Below are 21190 nucleotides of genomic sequence, written 5' to 3'. Positions count from 1 at the left end.
CATGTTCTCAAAATGATTGGACTCATTGAGAATATGAGTCGGCTGGATCAGCAATTCTCTCAGGAAATTGCTGTAGACACCATCCTCCATTCTCTTCATAACGGGTATGATCAGTTCAAACTGAACTACAGTATGAATAGTCTGGACAAAACGCTCACTGAGCTTCACGGTATGCTGAAGACCGCTGAAAAGACGCTCAAAAGTGATAAGCAAGATGTGCTTATGGTGCGTGAGGGCAAGTTCAAGAAATCTGGAAAGAAGAGGAATGCTAAGAAAGGTGGCAACAAGGCCAACCCAACTAAGCAAACTAGCGCCAAGTCTGAAAAGAGGAAGGTCAGTCAACCCACTTCTGAATCCGAATGCTTCTACTGCAAGAAGAAGGGGCATTGGAAGAGAGATTGCTTGAAGCTAAAGGAAGATCAGAAGAACGGAACAGTCGTTCCATCTTCAGGTATTTTTGTTATAGACTGTACACTTGTTAATTCAACTTCTTGGGTATTAGATACAGGTTGTGGCTCACACTTATGTTCCAATTCTCAGGGACTAAGAAGAAGTAGAAAGTTAAGCAAGGGTGAAGTCGACCTACGAGTGGGAAATGGAGCACGGATTGCTGCATTAGCTGTAGGAACTTATTATTTGTCGTTGCCCTCTGGGCTAGTTTTGGAACTGGAAGAGTGTTTCCATGTTCCAAGTCTTACTAAAAACATCATTTCAGTTTCCTGCTTAGATGCTAAGGGATTTTCCTTTTTAATAAAAGACAATAGTTGTTCGTTTTATTTCAAAGAGATGTTTTATGGATCTGCTAGATTAGTCAATGGACTATATTTATTAGATCACGACAAACAAGTTTATAACATAAATACCAAAAAGGCCAAAAAGGATGATTCAGATCTCACCTATCTGTGGCATTGTCGATTAGGCCATATTAACTTGAAACGCATGGAAAGACTTCAAAAGGAAGGAATTCTAGAACCATTTGACTTAGAGGATTATGGTAAGTGCGAATCATGTTTACTTGGCAAAATGACAAAGCAACCTTTCTCTAAAGTTGGAGAAAGCGCAACTGAACTATTGGGTTTAATCCATACAGATGTATGTGGACCAATGAGTACAAATGCTAGGGGTGGTTTCAGCTACTTTATCACTTTCACTGATGACTTCAGTAGATATGGTTATGTCTACCCAATGAAGCATAAGTCTGAATCCTTTGACAAATTCAAGGAATTTCAGATGTGAAGTAGAGAATCAATTTGGCAAGAAGATTAAGGCACTGCGGTCTGATAGAGGCGGTGAATATCTGAGCTATGCATTTGATGACCATCTGAAAGAATGTGGAATTCTATCAAAATTGACCCCTCCTGGAACACCACAATGGAACGGTGTGTCGAAACGGAGGAACAGAACCTTGCTAGACATGGTTAGGTCAATGATGGGTCAGGCCGAACTTCCAATAGAATTTTGGGGACATGCACTAAATACAGCTGCACTCACTATAAATAGAGCTCCGTCTAAAGCTGTCGAAAAGACTCCATATGAGTTATGGTTTGGAAAGCCTCCAAAAGTGTCTTTTCTTAAGATTTGGGGATGTGAAGTATATGTCAAACGATTAATTTCAGACAAACTTCATCCAAAATATGACAAATGCATCCTTGTGGGCTATCCAAAGGAAACAAAGGGGTATTACTTCTACAATACATCTGAGAACAAGGTGTTTGTTGCTCGAGATGGTGTCTTTTTGGAGAAGGATCACATTTCCAAAATGACAAGTGGGAGAAAAGTAGACCTCGAAGAAATTCGAGCCGAACAACAAACTCTAGAGAATGCTCAAGATGACATTCAAGATGAAACTCAGAGATCTTTAGAAGAATCTGGTGAGGATCATGGTCAATCTAGAGATGTAACCCCGCGTAGATCGCGGAGATATAGATCTCAACCGGAAAGGTACTTAGGTATTTTGACGAACGAGAGCTATGACGAACCTGCGACTTACAAACAAGCTATGACGAGCCCTAGCTCCAAGCAATGGCAAGAAGCCATGCAATCTGAATTAGACTCCATGTCAGAAAACCAAGTATGGGATTTGGTCGATTTGCCAGATGGCTACCAAGCCATTAGGAAGCAAATGGGTTTTCAAACTGAAAAAGGACAAGGATGGGAAACTTGAAGTTTTCAAAGCTAGATTGGTTGCAAAAGGTTACAGGCAAGTCCACGGTGTGGATTACGATGAAACCTTTTCACCAGTTGCAATGCTAAAGTCTATTCGGATAATGTTAGCAATCGCTGCAAATTACGATTACGAAATATGGCAGATGGATGTCAAAACCGCTTTCTTAAACGGCGTTTTAACAGAAACTGTGTTTATGACACAGCCTGAAAGTTTTGAGGATCCAAAGAATGCTAAAAAGGTATGCAAACTAAAGAAATCAATCTACGGATTGAAGCAGGCATCCAGGAGCTGGAATATACGTTTTGATGAAGCAGCCAGTGACTTTGGTTTCATCAACAAACGCAGACGAATCTTGTGTATACAAGAAGGTCAGTGGGAGCAAAATTGCTTTCCTAGTATTATATGTCGATGACATATTACTTATCGGAAATGACATTCCTATGTTGAACTCTGTCAAGATTTGGCTTGGGAAATGTTTTTCGATGAAGGATCTAGGAGAAGCACAGTACATATTGGGCATCAAGATTTACAGAGATAGATCTAAAAAGATGATTGGACTTAGTCAAAGCACTTATATCAATAAGGTGCTTGATAGGTTCAAGATGGCAGACTCCAAGCGAGGCTACCTACCCATGTCTCATGGAATAACTCTAAGCAAGACTCAGTGCCCAAAAACACTTGATGAGCGTAGACGAATGAATGGGATTCCGTATGCATCATTGATTGGTTCAATAATGTATGCTATGATATGTACACGCCCGGATGTTGCGTACGCACTCAGTGCTACGAGCAGATACCAGTCAGACCCAGGAGAGGCACATTGGACTGCTGCCAAGAATATTCTGAAGTACCTGAAAAGGCACAAAGATGACTTCCTGGTCTATGGTGGAGATGATGAATTAATTGTTAAAGGCTATACGGACGCAAGTTTCCAAACCGACAAAGATGATTTCAGATCACACTCTGGGTTTGTCTTCTGCCTCAACGGAGGTGCAGTAAGCTGGAAAAGTGCTAAGCAAAGCACCATTGCGGATTCTACAACTGAAGCGGAGTACATTGCTGCACATGAAGCAGCAAAGGTCATATATTGAGCTAAAATGACATTTTCGCTCCCAACTTTGAACTAAAGAACCTAAGGACTCATTTTATTCTTATTACATGACTAATATGCATAGTTTTAAGTTTCTAAAACTCATTCGAACCTATTTATGCACATTTAAGGCTCGTTGGGTCGTTATAGGTCATATATTGAGCTAAAATGACATTTTCGCTCCCAACTTTGAACTAAAGAACCTAAGGACTCATTTTATTCTTATTACATGACTAATATGCATAGTTTTAAGTTTCTAAAACTCATTCCAACCTATTTATGCACATTTAAGGCTCGTTGGGTCGTTATAGGTCATATATAGAGCTAAAATGACATTTTCGCTCCCAACTTTGAACTAAAGAACCTAAGGACTCATTTGATTCTTATTACATGACTAATATGCATAGTTTTAAGTTTCTAAAACTCATTCCAACCTATTTATGCACATTTAAGGCTCGTTGGGTCGTTATAGGTCATATATTGAGCTAAAATGACATTTTCGCTCCCAACTTTGAACTAAAGAACCTAAGGACTCATTTGATTCTTATTACATGACTAATATGCATAGTTTTAAGTTTCTAAAACTCATTCCAACCTATTTATGCACATTTAAGGCTCTTTGGGTCGTTATAGGTCATATATAGAGCTAAAATGACATTTTCGCTCCCAACTTTGAACTAAAGAACCTAAGGACTGATTTGATTCTTATTACATGACTAATATGCATAGTTTTAAGTTTCTAAAACTCATTCGAACCTATTTATGCACATTTAAGGTTCGTTGGGTCGTTATAGGTCATACATAGAGCTAAAATGACATTTCCGCTCCCAACTTTGAACTAAAAAACCTAAGGACTCATTTGATTCTTATTACACGACTAATATGCATAGTTTTAAGTTTCTAAATCTCATTCGAACCTATTTATGCACATTTAAGGTTCGTTGGGTTGTTATAGGTCATATATAGAGCTAAAATGACATTTTCGCTCCCAACTTTGAACTAAAGAACCCAAGGACTCATTTTATTCTTATTACATGACTAATATGCATAGTTTTAAGTTTCTAAAACTCATTCGAACCTATTTATGCACATTTATGGCTCGTTGGGTCGTTATAGGTCATATATTGAGCTAAAATGACATTTTCGCTCCCAACTTTGAACTAAAGAACCTAAGGACTCATTTGATTCTTATTACATGACTAATATGCATAGTTTTAAGTTTGTAAATCTCATTCGAGCCTATTTATGCACATTTAAGGTTCGTTGGGTTGTTATAGGTCATATATAGAGCTAAAGTGACATTTTCGCTCCCAACTTTGAACTAAAGAACCTAAGGACTCATTTGATTCTTATTACATGACTAATGCTAATTGACTATTGTTATAGGAATTTTCGCATCCAAAGAAGTCGAATTCTAAGCCTAAGTCCAACTTAGAGGTCGTGGGTAGTTGTGATCGTAAAACTCAAGAATCAACCACCAAAAGCAAGAAAGCGGGACTTGTACACGATGCAATTCAAGGTCTTGGCCCGTCATGCAAATACTTGCAGTTTATCATGACTTCGGCGCCTGATGATATATATGATAATACTACCATCCCATTGGAGGCCTCAGTTTGGCACTCGGATTTTGATCAAGAAACATACATAACTGCGTCTGATATAGGAGAGTTCCTTCGCGGGGCGTGCTTAAACATTTCAGCGATCCAAGTCTACATATTGTAATTAAATGTTTTATTGTTGTTAATATAACTATTATTTCTTTGAAGTTTTTTCTCTTTATCGATCTTAATAGTGTAATCTTGTTTATTTTGTAGGTGTTTATTGCACGATCATGCCAAATCATTTGAAATGTCTCGGATTTCGTTCATTTGTCCCGAGATTATGTCAAGCACTAGAATCAAGGCCGACCCTGGAGCGCCAACAATGTATTTGTAAAAAAATTTCTAAGCTGAAATTGAAAAGGTGAAGATGGGTAATCCTAACCTAACTAATTGGTTTTTAATCCCATATAATCAAGAGTAAGTGTGTTATATAAGTTTCATATATAATATTAATTATTATTGTTATTAAATATTTACTATATCATTTATAAATTATACAGAAATCATTGGAATTTATACGTGATGGACCTACGTAGAGGTTATGTATATATTTTCGATTCTGCTAGAGATCCACATCGAACAGATTATGCATGGGGAATCTTGAGTTTGTAAGTTCTTTTGCTTACAAATTACATTAGTCTTTAAGAAACCTAAGCCAAAATCATATTCATGAGTACCCGTGTTTCGTTAATTTTCTAGGGCATACCAAGTGTACAAGTGCAATGGTGGGAATTGTCCGAATAAAACGAGTTTTAAGTCGTGTAAACCCATTCATATAGAGGTATAACATGTTTCTTAATTAGCTTTTTGCTTTGTTTTTATTAACTATTGGCCTTGCAAGATAAAGTATTATGTTTCTTAATCAGTGTGCTCAACAAATCGGCGGAACTGAGTGTGGCTATTACGTTATGAAGTTCATGTTAGAGATAGTCACGTTACAACATGACTATGAAGGCCGGCTAGATGAGGTAAGTAACTAATTGATTCGTATTCTAGACTATTAATACATTGTCATTAGTTGCTTGAATGTTAAAATGTGACATTTCATTTGCATTTAATCGATCTAATGCTCCATCAAATTTTTGTTTTTGTAAGGTCTATACTCTGAGGACTGCGCCTTATGCTAGTGAGGAAATTGATGTGGTTTGTGAGCAATGGGCGAAATTTTTTACCACCAAGTATTTATTATTGACCTGAGGGCGCTTGATCGAGTTGGTTTAGATGTTATAGAACAATCTTTTATGTTAAAATGTATGCGTACGTTGAAATTGGAACGTAAATATATTTAAATGTATCGATATGTGCACTTTTGGTTTTGGGATATATACAAAACTCTAGTTGTTGTTTTTATATTTGTTATACAGGTTGCGTTATTCTATTATTGTTTTGACAGGTTTCTATATTTGGTGCAAGGCACTCTAGGTATCCCTAAACAAAATTAGAATTTTCCCGCCAAAAGTGCTTTGTTGCAGCGTACATATATATTGTACGCTGCAACAAGGGAAAAAAATTTCGCGAAATTCCAGACTTGTTGCAGCGTACAAATAAATGTACGCTGCAAAAAGTTGAGTCTTTTGCTGCAACAAGTCCAAAATTTTGCCAATTTTTTGGCACTTGTTGCAGCGTACATACATCTGTACGCGGTAAAAAACCACTTTTAGCAGCGAACATTGTACGCTGCAACAAGTTCAGACTTGTTGTAGGCCCTCCAGTTGCAGCATACGATGTACGCTGCAACAGGGGTCTAAAAGCCCGCTGCAATAAGGGTTTTTTCTACTAGTGGGGGAGTGTCAGCACATAACATTTTGTCTATGAACTTTTGAAAAGTGAGAGGTTATAGCTTATGAATAATGTTCACATGTGTGACTTCCCACATGTCAGTGGAATGTACTCCCGCATCTGTCTTCTTTTGCCCCTTCTTTAACTTTTGGTATGTTTTGGTTAAATTATAATATAAAAAAAGTTGATAGAGACACATTTTAAAGGATTACATGATTAATATTATACATTATTAGTGATTTTGAAAAATATTTTTATTAAATGAAAAAATTATCTCTTAAAAAATAGATAACTTTTACATATATAAAGAAAACTTTTACTCCGGTGTACAATAAATTTTGTACACCACTTGTAAATAAGAATTTGTGATAAATAAATTGCCGCAATCCGAGAAAATGTAGGACTTTGTATATTACAACATTTTACTCTTTAAAAGGTACGTAGTTTCTTACAACATTCTAATATTTATTTATTTTCACAAATCTAATATATCCCAAACCTTTAAAATGTGTGGGATGGAAACACTATGCTTATGCATAGTGTTATGAGTCTTATATCCTTGATTTTCACTATTCATAAGGAATTTTCCCTACATCCCTTCCCTTTGTTTGCTCTATGCTATTTGCTAAGCCACCCAAGGTTCAAACCTTGATTCAAGCATTTTCCCAAATTCCTTTTCCTTTCTTTATTTTTCCTTCTTTATTTCCTGCTTTCTTAATTTACTGGCGGTTCTCTTTTCTTTCTGTTTCTTCCTTCCATTTTTCTCTCCTCTGTTTCCCCTTTTGCCTCACCTTCTCCGCCTGTGTCTCCTTCTTCGCTTTGCTCCCTTTGATCCAGCTTGTTGCTTCTTCGCAGTTCGTCTTATCTTGTGCGGCGGCGCTATTCTTCTACGACGATCGGAACTCTTCCAGCCTGTGGGAAGCATTGAATTCATTACCTGACGCAATTGAATTGGTTAGTTAGGCAAACCTTCATTCCTAGATGATCATTCGATTGGTAAATAGTTCATTGCTTCCCACATGCTTGAAATCTTTCCGCCTTTGGTTACTGGTTAGGATGGTGGTTTGATTAACAACTTGATAGGTTGTTAACAGGTATGTTCTATATTTATCATCTACTAATTTTGAGTTTTTTTTGCGATTTAGGGTTTTTTCGATTAAATCTTGAATCTGGAAATTGTTGATTCAGAGTAATTTTGGGGGTTTTCTTTTGCAATTTACCTCTTTTTCGATTGCATCTGTAAATTGTTGATTCTGGTGCATTAATCATCTTCAGCCTTATGTTATTTTTTGTTGCTTCCATTAATTCTCTTGATTACATGTTCATTCGTAGGTTGGAGTGTTAACTGTGGTGTTTTCTCCCCTTAACTGTGGTGCATTAATCCTTTTTCTCTTGATTTTGGGTTCTGGAATTAATCCTCTTCATTACATGTTAATTCATACTCTACAGTATTACTTATGGTGTTTTAGCTTCACACTTAGATTTCTAAGACAACCCTGTTTTTTGGGTTCAACTTGTGCACATCCCTCTTTTTCCTGGGATAGTACAACCTTCCCCTTACTCTTGGGTTCGGCTTGTGCACATCCCTCTTTTCCTGGGATAGTACAACCTTCCTTGTACTCAAAATCACACCATGCTGCCTTTTTTTATTATCCCTTTTTTTGTGGCTGTGTGTGTTAGAGGGCTTTATCAGTTGTCCTTTTTCCAATTTCTAGAACTGCTGGTTTCCAAAAGTAGACACCTATATATAAAGGGAGGGGGGTTCTCTTTCCTTTTTAGGGTTTTGCTTCACCGGTTGTTTTACTTTGTTTGGAAAGGTAGTGCAATCAACTTTGCTCCCTTTTACCAGTTGTTTTCCTTTGTTTGGAAAGGTGGTGCAATCAGCTTTGCTCCCTTTTATTACTCATACTAATAACAAGGTTAAGATTAGCTATGTGTTCATGTTAACTCACATAATTAGAGTGGTTGTAATGTTGCTTCTTGATGCTCGTTTGTTGTCAATCTAATGTAATCTGCCTATTTAAAATCCCAAGCCATATGATCTACCAGAAATTTTGTCTACCCTTGACGGAAATCCTCCTACGATCTATGGACATGTATCGGTGAATACTGAATGTGCACTCCTTGGTCCTTTGCTGGTGTTTTTAAAAAAGAACATCCGTTTTTTTTCCCATTTGTTTAGTGTTATTTTGTATACTCTGTGCACATACTTGTAAATTTATTGTCCGTTCTTCTGGGGTGCCATTCTTTCAGTTAACACAAGTTTCTATATAATACAAGATGAGGATCATTATGCACTAAGGTAGTTATGTAGTCATATCCCTAAGCTGTGATGAAATATTGAGATGTTTATGCATTGAGATCCCTAATTCAGTTTGCCGTCTTTATTGGTAACGTCCCTGAATTTCGAGGTTCAATGCTGTAACAAGTTGCCTTGTTGCTTGGTCTTTGTGTTGGCTAGGTCGTCGTGTTGCCTTTTACTGCACTTTTTCCCTGTCACTTGTGTGTGTGTGTGCGCACATACACAATATAGAACTATTTTGTCTATGCATAACTTCCCTTTGATGCTAATTTTTATCCGTGTAGTTTGGAGCGAACACGTGCCTCTGTTTCCAATTTTTGTAATTAGGCATGTTTTATCCAGTTGTTGTTTGGCATATATTTGCTAGAGTAGTTAGCTAGCTAATTTACGTAAACTGATGTGTAACTGCCGTTTGTTACTGTCTAAGTTTTGCATTTTGGATCCGTGTTTTTATCTGGGGACAACTAATTTAGTCATTTGTTCTTGTCTGTTGTTGCATAGGCAGGACAGGTGTTGCAAGCATCATTGCTCGGTTTGGTTCCGAGTGTTTCCGGCTATCCTTGCTTTGCCTCTTGAGTGCGTTAGGTTAGTGCCCGAACTATTCTGCCTGCTGTTCATTGTGCCGGTTATTATAGTTTTTCCGTCCTGGCCTGCAATACAGGCAGCGTTGGTTTGAATAGATTGTGTTCTTGTTGCTTAGTTGTATGCATATACATGTTTTGCCATTGTCTGCTGGTTTATTAACTCTCTTGGGGGTTACCAAAGCATTCATTTCCGTCCGAGATTCCTCTTTTTCCCTGTAATATTTGGGTCACAACATTAGAGGTAGTCAACCCTTCAACCGCCCTCTAGCCTTATCCTTTTATGCTTATAGTGTAAGCCCTAGGTGTGCATCCATGTGTGTGGTGATGTTTTGTCCATTGACCTGATTATATATTTGTCTTTGGCTTGTTGTGATAGCATACTGAAATGGGACAATTGGGTGGAAGTTAACATAGCATTGCAATTTTCAGCAGTCACGCACTAATTACTACGGGGTGATTCGGGGTATCAATCTGTTGCTATTGGTATGTTTAGTCGTAATATAGATGGAGTATCGTGTATTGTGTGTTTGTTGGTAGTGTTTAAGGTTTACACACTGAAGAGAGTTCAACTGTCCCTGGATATACAGTGCCACTAAAATCCCAAACATATAGGATAGCTCAATATCAATCGAATCCTAATACTATAAGTAAGTATGGCTGACGGAGTCACTGTCTCCATGTAGTCTGCCTGACTGAATAGCTACCTATAGTGTGCTTACTTGAATCAGACTGTGGCCTATAGTGTGGTTGGCTACAAGAGTTAACGAGAACCTAAGTCTTTTGGAACCGACTCACCTTTTTCAATTGGTCCTAACTGACAACACGTACACACAGCTAATAGTGGTGAGCCCAGCAAGGTTTCCCCCCTTTATGTTTATCATACACTTACATCCCAATATTTTAAAAAATCCAGTGTTAGGTCTAGGTTTGTGCTAGGGTGGTTAGCCAACATTTGAGTGTTTTAGTTTTTGTTGCTGCCTGTAGAGCAGTTGTACAGTGGGCTAACAAGCTAATTGCCTTGTTCATTTTGCATGGTCATCTGCAATCCTGATTTTAAGTCCAACAGCGAGTTCTTGTACTTCTTGCTTTGCTCGGTGTGCCTAACCATATACGTGCCCAGTCTCAGACTGTTTGCTTGCTTATGTACCTAAAATCCCCTTAATTTAGCCTTTTCCCATCACAGGTTATGGCAGTGCCGCCCGCACAAATCCGTATTCCTTTTCAGCCTCTTTTGAGGCAGGTTGTAGAGTGCTTGCACTTTCCAAAGCCAATGTACGATATGTTAGATATAGATAAAAATAATGTTTGCGTGGCGGTGAGGCCGGGAACGAGTGCAATTGCTTATGTGTACATTGGCGGAGAAGCTCCTACACTGGAGGAGTCTTGCGAGAGAGCTGCTGAGAAGGCTGTCCGTAGCCTTATAAAAAAATATGATGTTGTTGTTGAGGATTTTACTTCTGCTAGCAATAGGGCCCTTGAAAGATGTGCGAGGTTGTATCGTCTCAAGAGAGTTGAGTTAGAGGGTATTGAAAGCGGACATCCACAGGTCCTGCCTCCAGAACATCATTGTATGGACATTCGAGTTTCTGTGAAACACGTGCGTCTGGATTATATAGGAGTATTGCGCACCGTGGTTGCCCAGACTCAAGTCTTGCTTGCTCCTATTGAGCATCTCCAGTTTGGGCCTCACACTTGGGTTTGTTGGTTGACATTCACAAGTCCGCACAAGAGTAATGCTATGGAGTCTGTTGTTGGGGATTATACAGAGACTCTTGAGGATGCTAAGCAAAGTGTAGCAAAGAAGGCCATCTATTGCTTGATGCGCCTCTATGCTTTTGAACTTGTAGACGCGAACTATGGGTCTGGGAAATACGCTGCTGTTGTGTATTCTCTTGAACAAGAAAGTTGCTCGACTGTGAGGGAGCGCATGTCCGGGGTTAAAGAAACTATTCAGCCTAGCGCCCTTGTGATTGAGCAAGACTGCTTGACTCCCCGTGGTTGTCCATTTCAGATACCCTCTATGATTACTGCTCCTCTCCCCCCCAAAAAGCGCATGTCCAGACCCTCTTTTGTCAGGCCATCTGTTCCTGGTTCTACTTCTGCAACCCCGGTCTTCTTTGTTCCACCTGAACTTGACACTGTGTTCAAACGCCGGAAGACTGTTTAACCTACCGAAATAGTTCAACCTTTGGGGTGTGAGCACACCGTGCTCTGTTTCGTGAAACTGCCTCCTCTTTTGATGGGACAAGCCTAGATGTATTCCTAGAATTTAGGTGGCTTGTATATGTAATATTAGGGGTGATGGTTCTCTTTTGGTTCCCTCTTGCTGTATCGCCATACAGTTTCTCTTTTGTTAGCTGTCAAGCTTGTTAGGTAGTTCAAGTTGTAATGGTGCTATGTTTAGAAATTCTGGTTCGTCGTATATGGCGATCATATGTATGCTTTTAATAGCAGTCAACTTTGTATTGAATCCTTATGTTTAAATGAAATTCAGTTTGTTTTGGAGCACTCTTCTTTGTATCCTGCTTTACAGTGCTTTTCCCTTTCCTTGATGTATCGTGTCTCACTTCCCTGATGCTGCCTCCTGCTCATGTTTCTTGTTGTTAATTGCATTCTAAATTTACCTAGGGTTGTTTGATATGTAAATGTAAGTTGGTGGACACACCAGACTAACATGTATGTCTATTCAGGTCTGTAGGTTGTGTTCACAGTTATTGAATGTTGGGTTTTGGTTGAGGAGAGGCTCTCACTTGTGTTGTTCGTTTTGTACACAGCGTGTTCTTTGTGCCTTTGTTTGTCGACTTAGCTTATTTTGTGTTTGCAGATTAAACAGCTGATGGTTTGTGCAGGGAACTGAACATTTGGAAATAGGTAGCGTGCCAACTTATGTGATGAGTAAGTTCCTCCGCCTTTTCATGCGTGTGGTTTTTTTTATTAAGTGTCTTACACATAGCCTGCTATGAATTCTGTTAAACATAGATCAATTCTTGAGTAGTTCGTATGTAAGCCGTCCAAGATGCAGCAAGCGCATGAGGAGTGTGCAGGCCATGGCTGAGCCTACAGGTTCATGCAGGTAATGGTATATAACAAAGCCATGTTCCATAGTTACTTTGCATGTTTATAAACAGGCTTATTCGTTGTTTTACAGTGAGTTGCCTGAGGTTAGAACACAACCACCCAAGAAACCGAGGGCAAAGAATACTAGGCCAAAACCACCAAGTACTTTTAAACATGTCCTTAAATCATCTTAATTATTAACACCTGGTTAAATATCCATCGCTAATATGTATACCCTGTGAACCAGAGGTGCCTGCTGCAGTGATTGGACAGCCATTACCGGCTGCACCTCTTGCACTATCTCCACCTGAATATTGCCCAAAATGTTCTGCAAAGAAGTTCCAATTTGAGTCGCTGCACTTTTGTTGCGGCAATGGAGAAATTAAACTAGCTTCCAATGCATACCCAGATGAGCTTGTAAAGCTATTTGATTCCCGAGACAGTGATGCTGTGCATTTCAGAACATATGCACGGCTTTACAATAATCTATTTGCTTTTAGCTCCCTTGGGGGGGACTTAAGTTCGAAGACCGAAAAAGGCATATATGTATTTAAGCTACATGGGCAAATATATCACTATCTCCCTAATTTGCTTCCCACTAATGACAACCCTAAATATTTGCAACTATACTTTTATGATGGCCAACACGAGGCTGAAAATCGGGTAGGCTGTTTCCCAGAATTAAAGCCAGAAATTATCGCTATCCTAATGAATGTCATGCAAAGAAACCCATATGCTAGATTTTTTAGATCCTTACAAGAAATGGAGGTCCATGAAGATACCCAGATTTTACTTAACAAAAACACTGTGCTAAATCAGAATGTCTATAACGCTCCTACATCCGATGAAGTTGCAGTCATTTGGTCTGAAAGCACATCTTCCAGTACAAGTAGAAGTCCACATATATTGGTTTCCGGAAAATCAAACAGTTCCCATAGAATAATGCATTATTATGGTTGTTATGATGCACTTCAGTATCCGCTCTTATTCCCATTTGGAGATTGTGGATGGCATCAAGGGCTTAAAAAGATGTCAACGGGTGGGCAACAACAGCTTGCCACTCATCAGGATCCTGTCTTATCGTGTGCTGTCCACACTGTTGAAGACTTCTTGGCTCAAGAAGATAACCGTATGCCTTACTAATTTCATTTACTCTGTTCTACCCATGGCTACATTCTTTTTTTAGCATATCTCTTTTGCATCTGTAATAACATATGGCCTATTGTTTTGCTTACCAGTTGCTCATCAAGGTCGGGAAGGATCAGCTAAGCATATCTCTTGCAGAGAGTATTATGCTTATAAGCTTCAGATACGCCCTTGTAACATGCTGCTAAGGGCAGGGAGGTGCTTCCAACAGTACATTGTTGACATGTACGTGAAGATTGAAAACACTCGCTTGGACTTTTTCCGAAAGAACCAGCAAACTATCAGGGCAGATTTGTACCAAGGTATACTCGACACTGTCGAGAGCGGTGAAAACAGTGCAGCTAATGTGGGGCATCGAGTTGTGTTACCACCAAGTTTTCTGGGGGGGCCTAGGGATATGAAAAAGAGGTATTTGAATGCGATGTCCTTAGTTAAGAAGTATGGGAAGCCTGATTTGTTCCTTACAATGACGTGCAATCCTAATTGGCCAGAGATTAAACAAGAGTTGGCTGTCGGAGAGGAGGCACAAAACCGGCCAGATTTAGTTTCAAGGATTTTCCGTGCTAAACTGATAGCGCTAAAACACCATATCATGAAAAAAAAAATATTTGGTGAAGTTGCTGCTATGATATATGTTGTTGAGTTCCAGAAACGGGGGTTGCCGCACGCTCATTTCCTTGTTATCCTTAAACCCAATTCTAAGATTAGAAGCCCTGCTGACTTTGATAAGTTTGTTTCTGCTGAGATCCCTCCTCTTGCCAACCCTCACTTGAGGAAGATTGTTCTTCAACACATGATGCATGGCCCATGTGGACAACTGAACCCTGATTGTGCGTGCATGAAACGGAAAGGTAATGAGGGGCACTGCAAGTATGGATATCCGAAAAAATTTGCTGCCGAGACAACTAATAGCAGCGATGGATACCCACTTTATAAAAGGATAGATACTGGAGAAAGTGTTTGTATTCGCAGGGTTAATATGGATAACAGGTCAGTTATTCCGTATAACCCGTACCTATCATCACTTTTTGATTGCCACTTAAACGTTGAGGTTTGTTCGACCATAATGGCAGTCAAATACCTGTACAAATATGTGTACAAGGGCCATGACAGGATCTCATTCAACGTGCAGGATGGTAGCACTGCTATTGTTGATGAGATACAACAGTACCAGGCTGGGAGGTGGGTTTCCCCGTGTGAGGCAGCATGGAGAATTTTCGGGTTCGATCTGTTTGAGATGTTTCCATCGGTGTTGCCTCTGCAAATACATCTGCCTAACTTGCAGACAATCCAGGTAATGCCTCATGAGAATTTAGACGAGATCATTTTAAATGATAAAAGATCTCGAACTCAACTTACAGAATTCTTTAGGATGAATGCTGCCACACCTGATGGAACGGGCTATACATATGCAGAATTTCCAGAGCATTATAAGTGGGAGGGTAAAGAATGGAAAAAAAGAAGCAACAAGACCGTTGTTGTTGGCAGGCTCACTTTTGTAGCACCTGCTGAAGGGGAACGTTACTTCCTCAGATTATTACTGATGCATGTGGATAGCCCGCGATCCTTTGATCATCTCCGAACTGTTGATGGATATAAGTGTGCCACTTTTCAGGAGACAGCTCTGCGGCTGAAATTGCTAGAGGAAGACAACGCTGTCGACTTGTGCTTAGCTGAAGCGTGTGAAGTGCAAATGCCGACTGCATTCCGACAGCTCTTTTCAACAGTGCTGATCTTCTGCCAGCCAAGTGACCCCAATGCCCTTTGGTTAAAATACTACGACGCTCTCTCTGAAGATTATAGGCACCAGTATCCGAGTTCTGATAGCAGGTCAAGGGAGCTCACTGTTAGATCTGTTGAGCAATCTCTTGAAGCAATGGGGAAATCATTTAGAGACTTTGGCCTACAACATTTAAATGATTTTCAAGATGAAGAGTTCAGGCGAACAAAAGACATTATCGATGCACTTGATGCACCGATACCTCGGGACTGTATTGATGCCCGTAACACATTAAACCAAGCACAGCAGGAGGCATTTGACAGCATTATTGACCACGTTCTTAAAGGGAAACCTGGTGCATTCTTCATAGACGGGCCCGGAGGAACAGGTAAAACCTTCCTATACAATGCTCTCTATGCAGAGGTTCGTTTGATGAACAAGATTGTCCTACCAACTGCGACATCTGGAATTGCAGCATCAAATATACCTTCTGGGAGGACTGCTCACTCTCGGTTTAAAATACCGATAGATTCTGATGCTTCCCTTGCTTGCGATGTTCCTAAACAGGGCAGTCTTGCATGTTTACTAAAAGAGACATCGTTGATTATTTGGGACGAAGCTTCAATGGCAAGGAAAGAAAATGTTGAGTCATTAGACATGCTTCTACGAGACTTGTGTGATGAGAATACCCTTTTTGGTGGCAAGCTTGTGGTTTTTGGTGGCGACTTCCGTCAGGTCCTGCCCGTCCTACCCCGCAAAACACAGCGAGAAGCTGTTGCTGCTAGCTTAGTGAGTTCTGTTCTTTGGCCTCGGTTCATTAGGTTCAATCTCACTGAAAATGTTCGGGCAAGAGAAGATCCCTACTTTTCTGCGTTTTTGCTTTCTCTTGGAAATGGTGAGCTGCAAACCGGCGAGAATGACCTTGTGCAATTGCCAATGCAGATAGTACACCCATCTGAGGTCGCTTCTGATCCTATTGCCGAACTTACTGCAATTGCATTTCCCGAGGTAGATGTTTGCAGGTCCACCCCAGGCAATTTCACAACAACGGCTATACTGACCCCCCTGAATGAAGATGTTGATGATATCAATGCTACCCTGATAGACAAATTCCCTGGAGAATCTGTTATGTACAGGAGTTTTGATACAGTTCTTGATGATAATAGCGCGATCTATCCTCCTGAATTTATACACACCCTCTGCCCAGGTGGAATGAGCCCATACAAGCTCGTCTTGAAGAAAAATTGTCCAGTTCTTCTGCTTCGCAATATCCTGCCTTCGTCTGGCCTGTGCAATGGGACACGTATGATATGCAAGAATTTCTACCCGAATCTGATTGAATGCATGATCACGACTGGGCAGCACAGCGGAAGCCATGTTTTTATACCCCGAATTAGGCTTCGGCCGTCTGCATCTTCCAATTATCCTTTCCAATTTCAGAGGAAACAATTCCCTATAAAACTAAGCTTTGCAATGACGATAAACAAGTCACAAGGGCAAACACTAAGCCAAGTCTCCATCTATCTTCCCCAGCCGTGTTTCTCCCATGGTCAGCTTTATGTGGCATTGTCTCGTGCTAGAAAAGCATGTAACGTCAAAGTTGTTTCAAAACAATCTCCGGGACACCAACCTGAGCACCATGTTAGAAATGTCATCTCTTATGATGTGCTCAGATTAGCCGGTATCATATGATATACAGGTAATCTATCACAAACCTTTTTATCTGCTTCCTGATTGTGCATTTACAGCTTGCTTTGTTATTATTCTTGTACGGCTTACTGTAACCAAACATGTTCATGCCATGCAGTTGTTGCTCCTTTTTGTGCCTTTTGGTTTGTGCTGCAAATATGCCCGTGAAAAACAGCCCACCTGTGTAGAAAATCATGCAAGCACATGCATTCTAATGTCATCTGCAGGTTCCTGTTGCAGAGGAAATGATAAATAAGGTATATACCCTCTTCAGTTCTGTATGCCCTTACTTTGCTGCCTTTGATTCTGATTTATTTTAATTGAATACATCTTTGGTGAACATTCGTTGTTTTAGTGCGACTAAGTAATCTAGCATCACCCCTTATTTTCACCAGTCAATAAGGCTAGCTTATGTATAGAGACAGAAAACTTTTAGCTACAAGAAATTGAACAAGTTTGGCATAGGATCTTTCAAAAGTATTCACCCCGCATTTCAATGTTGCTATCGTCAAGTATATATATACATGCTCTTATTTGTTCTTCCATTCAACTGCTAGCAGTTAATACACACTGTTTTGCTGTGCGCATCATATATAGGAGTTGAAATTATAATTCTCGGTTTCCTTCTGATTCCTAATAGACTTAACTGTTTGGTTTATTTAATTCAAATTTTGACTAGCTCTTCTCTCAAAAACTGGCAAAAACTCATAGACACATTGGAAACCTGGTGTGTCCCTTTATTCCGGATTTTGTACCTATGATCCAATGGTGTCATGCCAAATAATGTGCCAGGTAGATGTCCATCCTCTAATACTAAGCTTTAAGCTTTGTTTTGATGCAGATCAAGAAATTTTTGGTGTTCATATATGCCAAGTGAGGGCTCTGATAGCTCATACAACCTCATATTATTCTTTCTGTAAGTTCATTACACCCATCTGCTTAAATATCAACTTGCACATTGGAAGTAGCTAACTGATAAACACGTTTGCATATGTGCTATTTTGGTAGTATTTTGTGAGTCCCTTTGTGTTCTACTCTCATTATTAAAGCACCTAAGCTCAAGCGATTGGGTGACACTAAAACCAGTGTTATTAGGTCGTTTAAATGCAAGTCCTTACACTTTAACATGGAGTTATTATAATAGCCAAAGAGATTCTATATTTTTCTGTGTTGCTCCCTCTTCGTTAATCCTTCTCCTTTTTGGTTTTCCAAAATAGAAATGCATATCCTGACAGAGTACTTTCAATTAGTATCTTCCTGCTATGCTTAACTGAATTATAGCTTGTACACCAGAGATAACCTCCTTTTTTTGTGCACAGACCCCGGGTTCCAGTAACTGTTGTCAAAGGTTCTTTCTGTAGGATATTAGTATTTATAACCAGCCCTCTTAGATTTATGTGGGCTCTTTTGCTTGCCTGTTTGGTCATTGTAGTTCAGATTCAGAACAACCAAATTGCACACGTTTGCTGATTAAACCGGTTTTTTTAATTACATTCATATTGTAGCTTACTTAACACATCCATTGTAGGTGAGACATATTAATCACCACTTCCAGGTGAAAGAAAATAAAGTGCACACTTTTCTAATTCAAGCAGTACAGTGCATTACAGAGAATCAAAAAACTACAACGAAATAATACGGACTGTCATTGGATTCTTGTTTCAAAGTAATATGAACTACATGTGAACATAAAAAAAACCTCATCTTTCTTTATTTTGAGAGTGAACCAAATGTAAACTGAAAGTTAGACTGTCGTTGCTTGCAGGTATGAGCGAGGTTCATGACGTATCCCCTCATTTTGCCCACAGTTCCAATGGTGTATGCATAATTTAGTGCGATCAAGTTGTAAGAATAGACTGCTGAATTTGGTTTTGAGATTTGTGTTCTAAACTGTTATAATGTCGTGAACATGCATTTGTTTCTGTATAGTAAGCATCCTATTAAATGTAGCCGTTCTCTTGGTCAATCTTCAAAAGGTTAACCACCAATTTTAGCAAGTTTCCTAATCGAGCCGGTTTTGTATCACCACTTTTACCCACTTCCCTACTCGAGTATTCCTAATTAAGGCGTTTTTTCCCCTGTCAACTTAGCTTGAGAATATCACTTTAGACGCTTGCAACTTATCTATTACTAACTTCTTTTGAAATATACACTCGGAAACTGGTTATACGAATGTAACCATCATGGTTCTACAGATGTTGCTCACCGTAATATAGGATGTTCCGTAACCCTTTAAATAAAAAATCTCGCAGAAATCTATGAAGCACTAAACTTTCATCATGATATTAATACTTCACACTAATTTTTCCAGCCTAACCTTATATAATGTTATTAATACTTCAGCCTCTTCCAAAGGTGTTTGTTTTTTTCTCAGGAAATAAAAAACCAGCAGACCACAGTACATGGTCATACCCATTAGAGAGGTATGTATCCTTTTATATTGTAGTCCTTAAAATCAGCTGTACGTGGTAAAGATTTCCCTCTTAAAGTTTAAGGCAACACGTTTTTACATAGCAAAGTATGGTTTAAATAGTGTTAGGACATGGTAATACAAGACTTCACCTGCTACAAGGACAATAAAACACTATTCTGAATAGTTGATTTGCTGTTTTGCCCATGCCTCTTTGCTTACTGCTGTGCCTTTCTTTTGAACCACAGGTTTTCCTTCCCTCTATATATGAAGATGTAGCACCCTCTATTCAGTCCCAATCTTTTACAACCTAAGCAGAATTTTACAGCTTCCTCTCCACAATCAGAATCTGCAGTTTGTCAGGTATGACCAAATCAAATGGAATTTATTGCTTTGATGTATAAGATCATAAATGTTTGCATTATTGTTTTTCAAATGCCTGCCAATTGAATATAGATTTGTTTTACTAGGTTTGTATTCTCTGCATAACTGATAATTCAAAGTTATACAGTTACAAAAAAAGATGATGTTGTTATGTTAGCTAAAACAGAATTCATGATTATTTCTGTGGGATTAATCATATTTCTTTTCTTTGTATTCTCTGCATAATTGATAATTCAAAGTTACACAGTTACAAAATAAGATGATGTTGTTATGTTAGCTAAAACAGAATTCATGATTATTTCTGTGGGATTAATCATATTTCTTTTTCTTACCATGTGTACAAACTCTAAGAAATGAAGCCTGAACGCGTGTATCTGGATCAGCTAACCGAAAAAAGCAAGGGCTACAAGGTTAAGGTCAAGGTCGTAGAGAAAGGACCGGAAAGGAACTCTCCTTCAAAGGGAATCCTATTCCAAGGACTTGTGATGGAAGATGACAAGGTATAATTGTTTCATTTCGTTTCCCTTTTTTTCATGCTTGCTTACATGTTCTCTGCCAAGTTTATTTCCATCTGTTTTGTCCCCATGCCTTTACTAAGCTGCTGACTTTTAGTTGCCTACTGAGTGTTCTATCTTTTAGAGTTAGTTCTAAGATGCTGCTTATTTCTCAAGCAGCAGTTGGTGTTGATTTTTCCTCTGAATCTGTCAACACATAGTAATTTTTTAAAAAGGAAATTCCTAATATCTCCTTTACACACTCAGTACTAGAATGCTAATAATCTGTCAACACATAATATATTGGGAAAAAGGAAATCCCTGCTAATCTGTCAACCTGGAAATGTTGAACACATAGTAGTATAACAAATATGAGTATCACAGACACTTCAGATCTGAAAAAGAGTTTACATTATGAATATCGTCCAGGAGTTTTTTTTCCTGTAAACAATAATGATTTCCCGAATAGGTATATGGGGTTCCATGTTACTCTGTAATCATACATGTTTTATGTCGAATTGTATGCATGCAACTGCTATGTTTACATTTTTTTCCCCTGGTGTACTCTCATTTCCTTCCCTGTTTGTGGTCTATGCATATGGTTTCCTATTCACGCTGCCATTCTGTTAACTTATTTAGTATTGATAGATACGTTAGATACGTTAACATAGTAGCATCGTCCAGTGATTAGAATTTTTCATTCCGTAATACCGTCCAGTGATTAGAATTTTTCCCATTATAAATACCGTCCAGTGATTAGAATTTTT

At 39.0% G+C, this 21190-nt stretch overlaps 1 protein-coding gene across 13 annotated transcripts; it reads left to right on the top strand.

The window, feature by feature from the left end:
- The first annotated feature begins 7128 nt into the window (after positions 1-7128).
- On the top strand, positions 7129-19914 carry LOC110781305 (uncharacterized). 13 transcript variants are annotated; one of them, XM_056836568.1, is made up of 10 exons: positions 7129-7731; positions 9441-9524; positions 12348-12394; positions 12503-12596; positions 13556-13709; positions 13819-17145; positions 17254-17392; positions 17977-18051; positions 18901-19558; positions 19794-19914. In XM_056836568.1, exons 4-6 carry the CDS (start codon positions 12591-12593, stop codon positions 17136-17138), a joined length of 3480 nt encoding a protein of 1159 aa, XP_056692546.1. In that variant the 5' UTR covers positions 7129-7731; positions 9441-9524; positions 12348-12394; positions 12503-12590; the 3' UTR covers positions 17139-17145; positions 17254-17392; positions 17977-18051; positions 18901-19558; positions 19794-19914. The 13 variants fall into 13 exon arrangements, with proteins under 13 accessions (XP_056692546.1, XP_056692543.1, XP_056692545.1 ...); XM_056836565.1 differs by having other exon boundaries at positions 12672-13709; XM_056836567.1 differs by having other exon boundaries at positions 12348-12418.
- The last annotated feature ends 1276 nt before the right edge of the window (positions 19915-21190 follow it).

This window comes from Spinacia oleracea, chromosome 2 (assembly GCF_020520425.1).
Source record: "Spinacia oleracea cultivar Varoflay chromosome 2, BTI_SOV_V1, whole genome shotgun sequence".
In the NCBI taxonomy this organism is placed as follows: domain Eukaryota; kingdom Viridiplantae; phylum Streptophyta; class Magnoliopsida; order Caryophyllales; family Amaranthaceae; genus Spinacia; species Spinacia oleracea.
The sequence above is the reverse complement of the archived record's forward strand: the minus strand, read 5'-3'. Positions and strand labels throughout refer to the sequence as shown.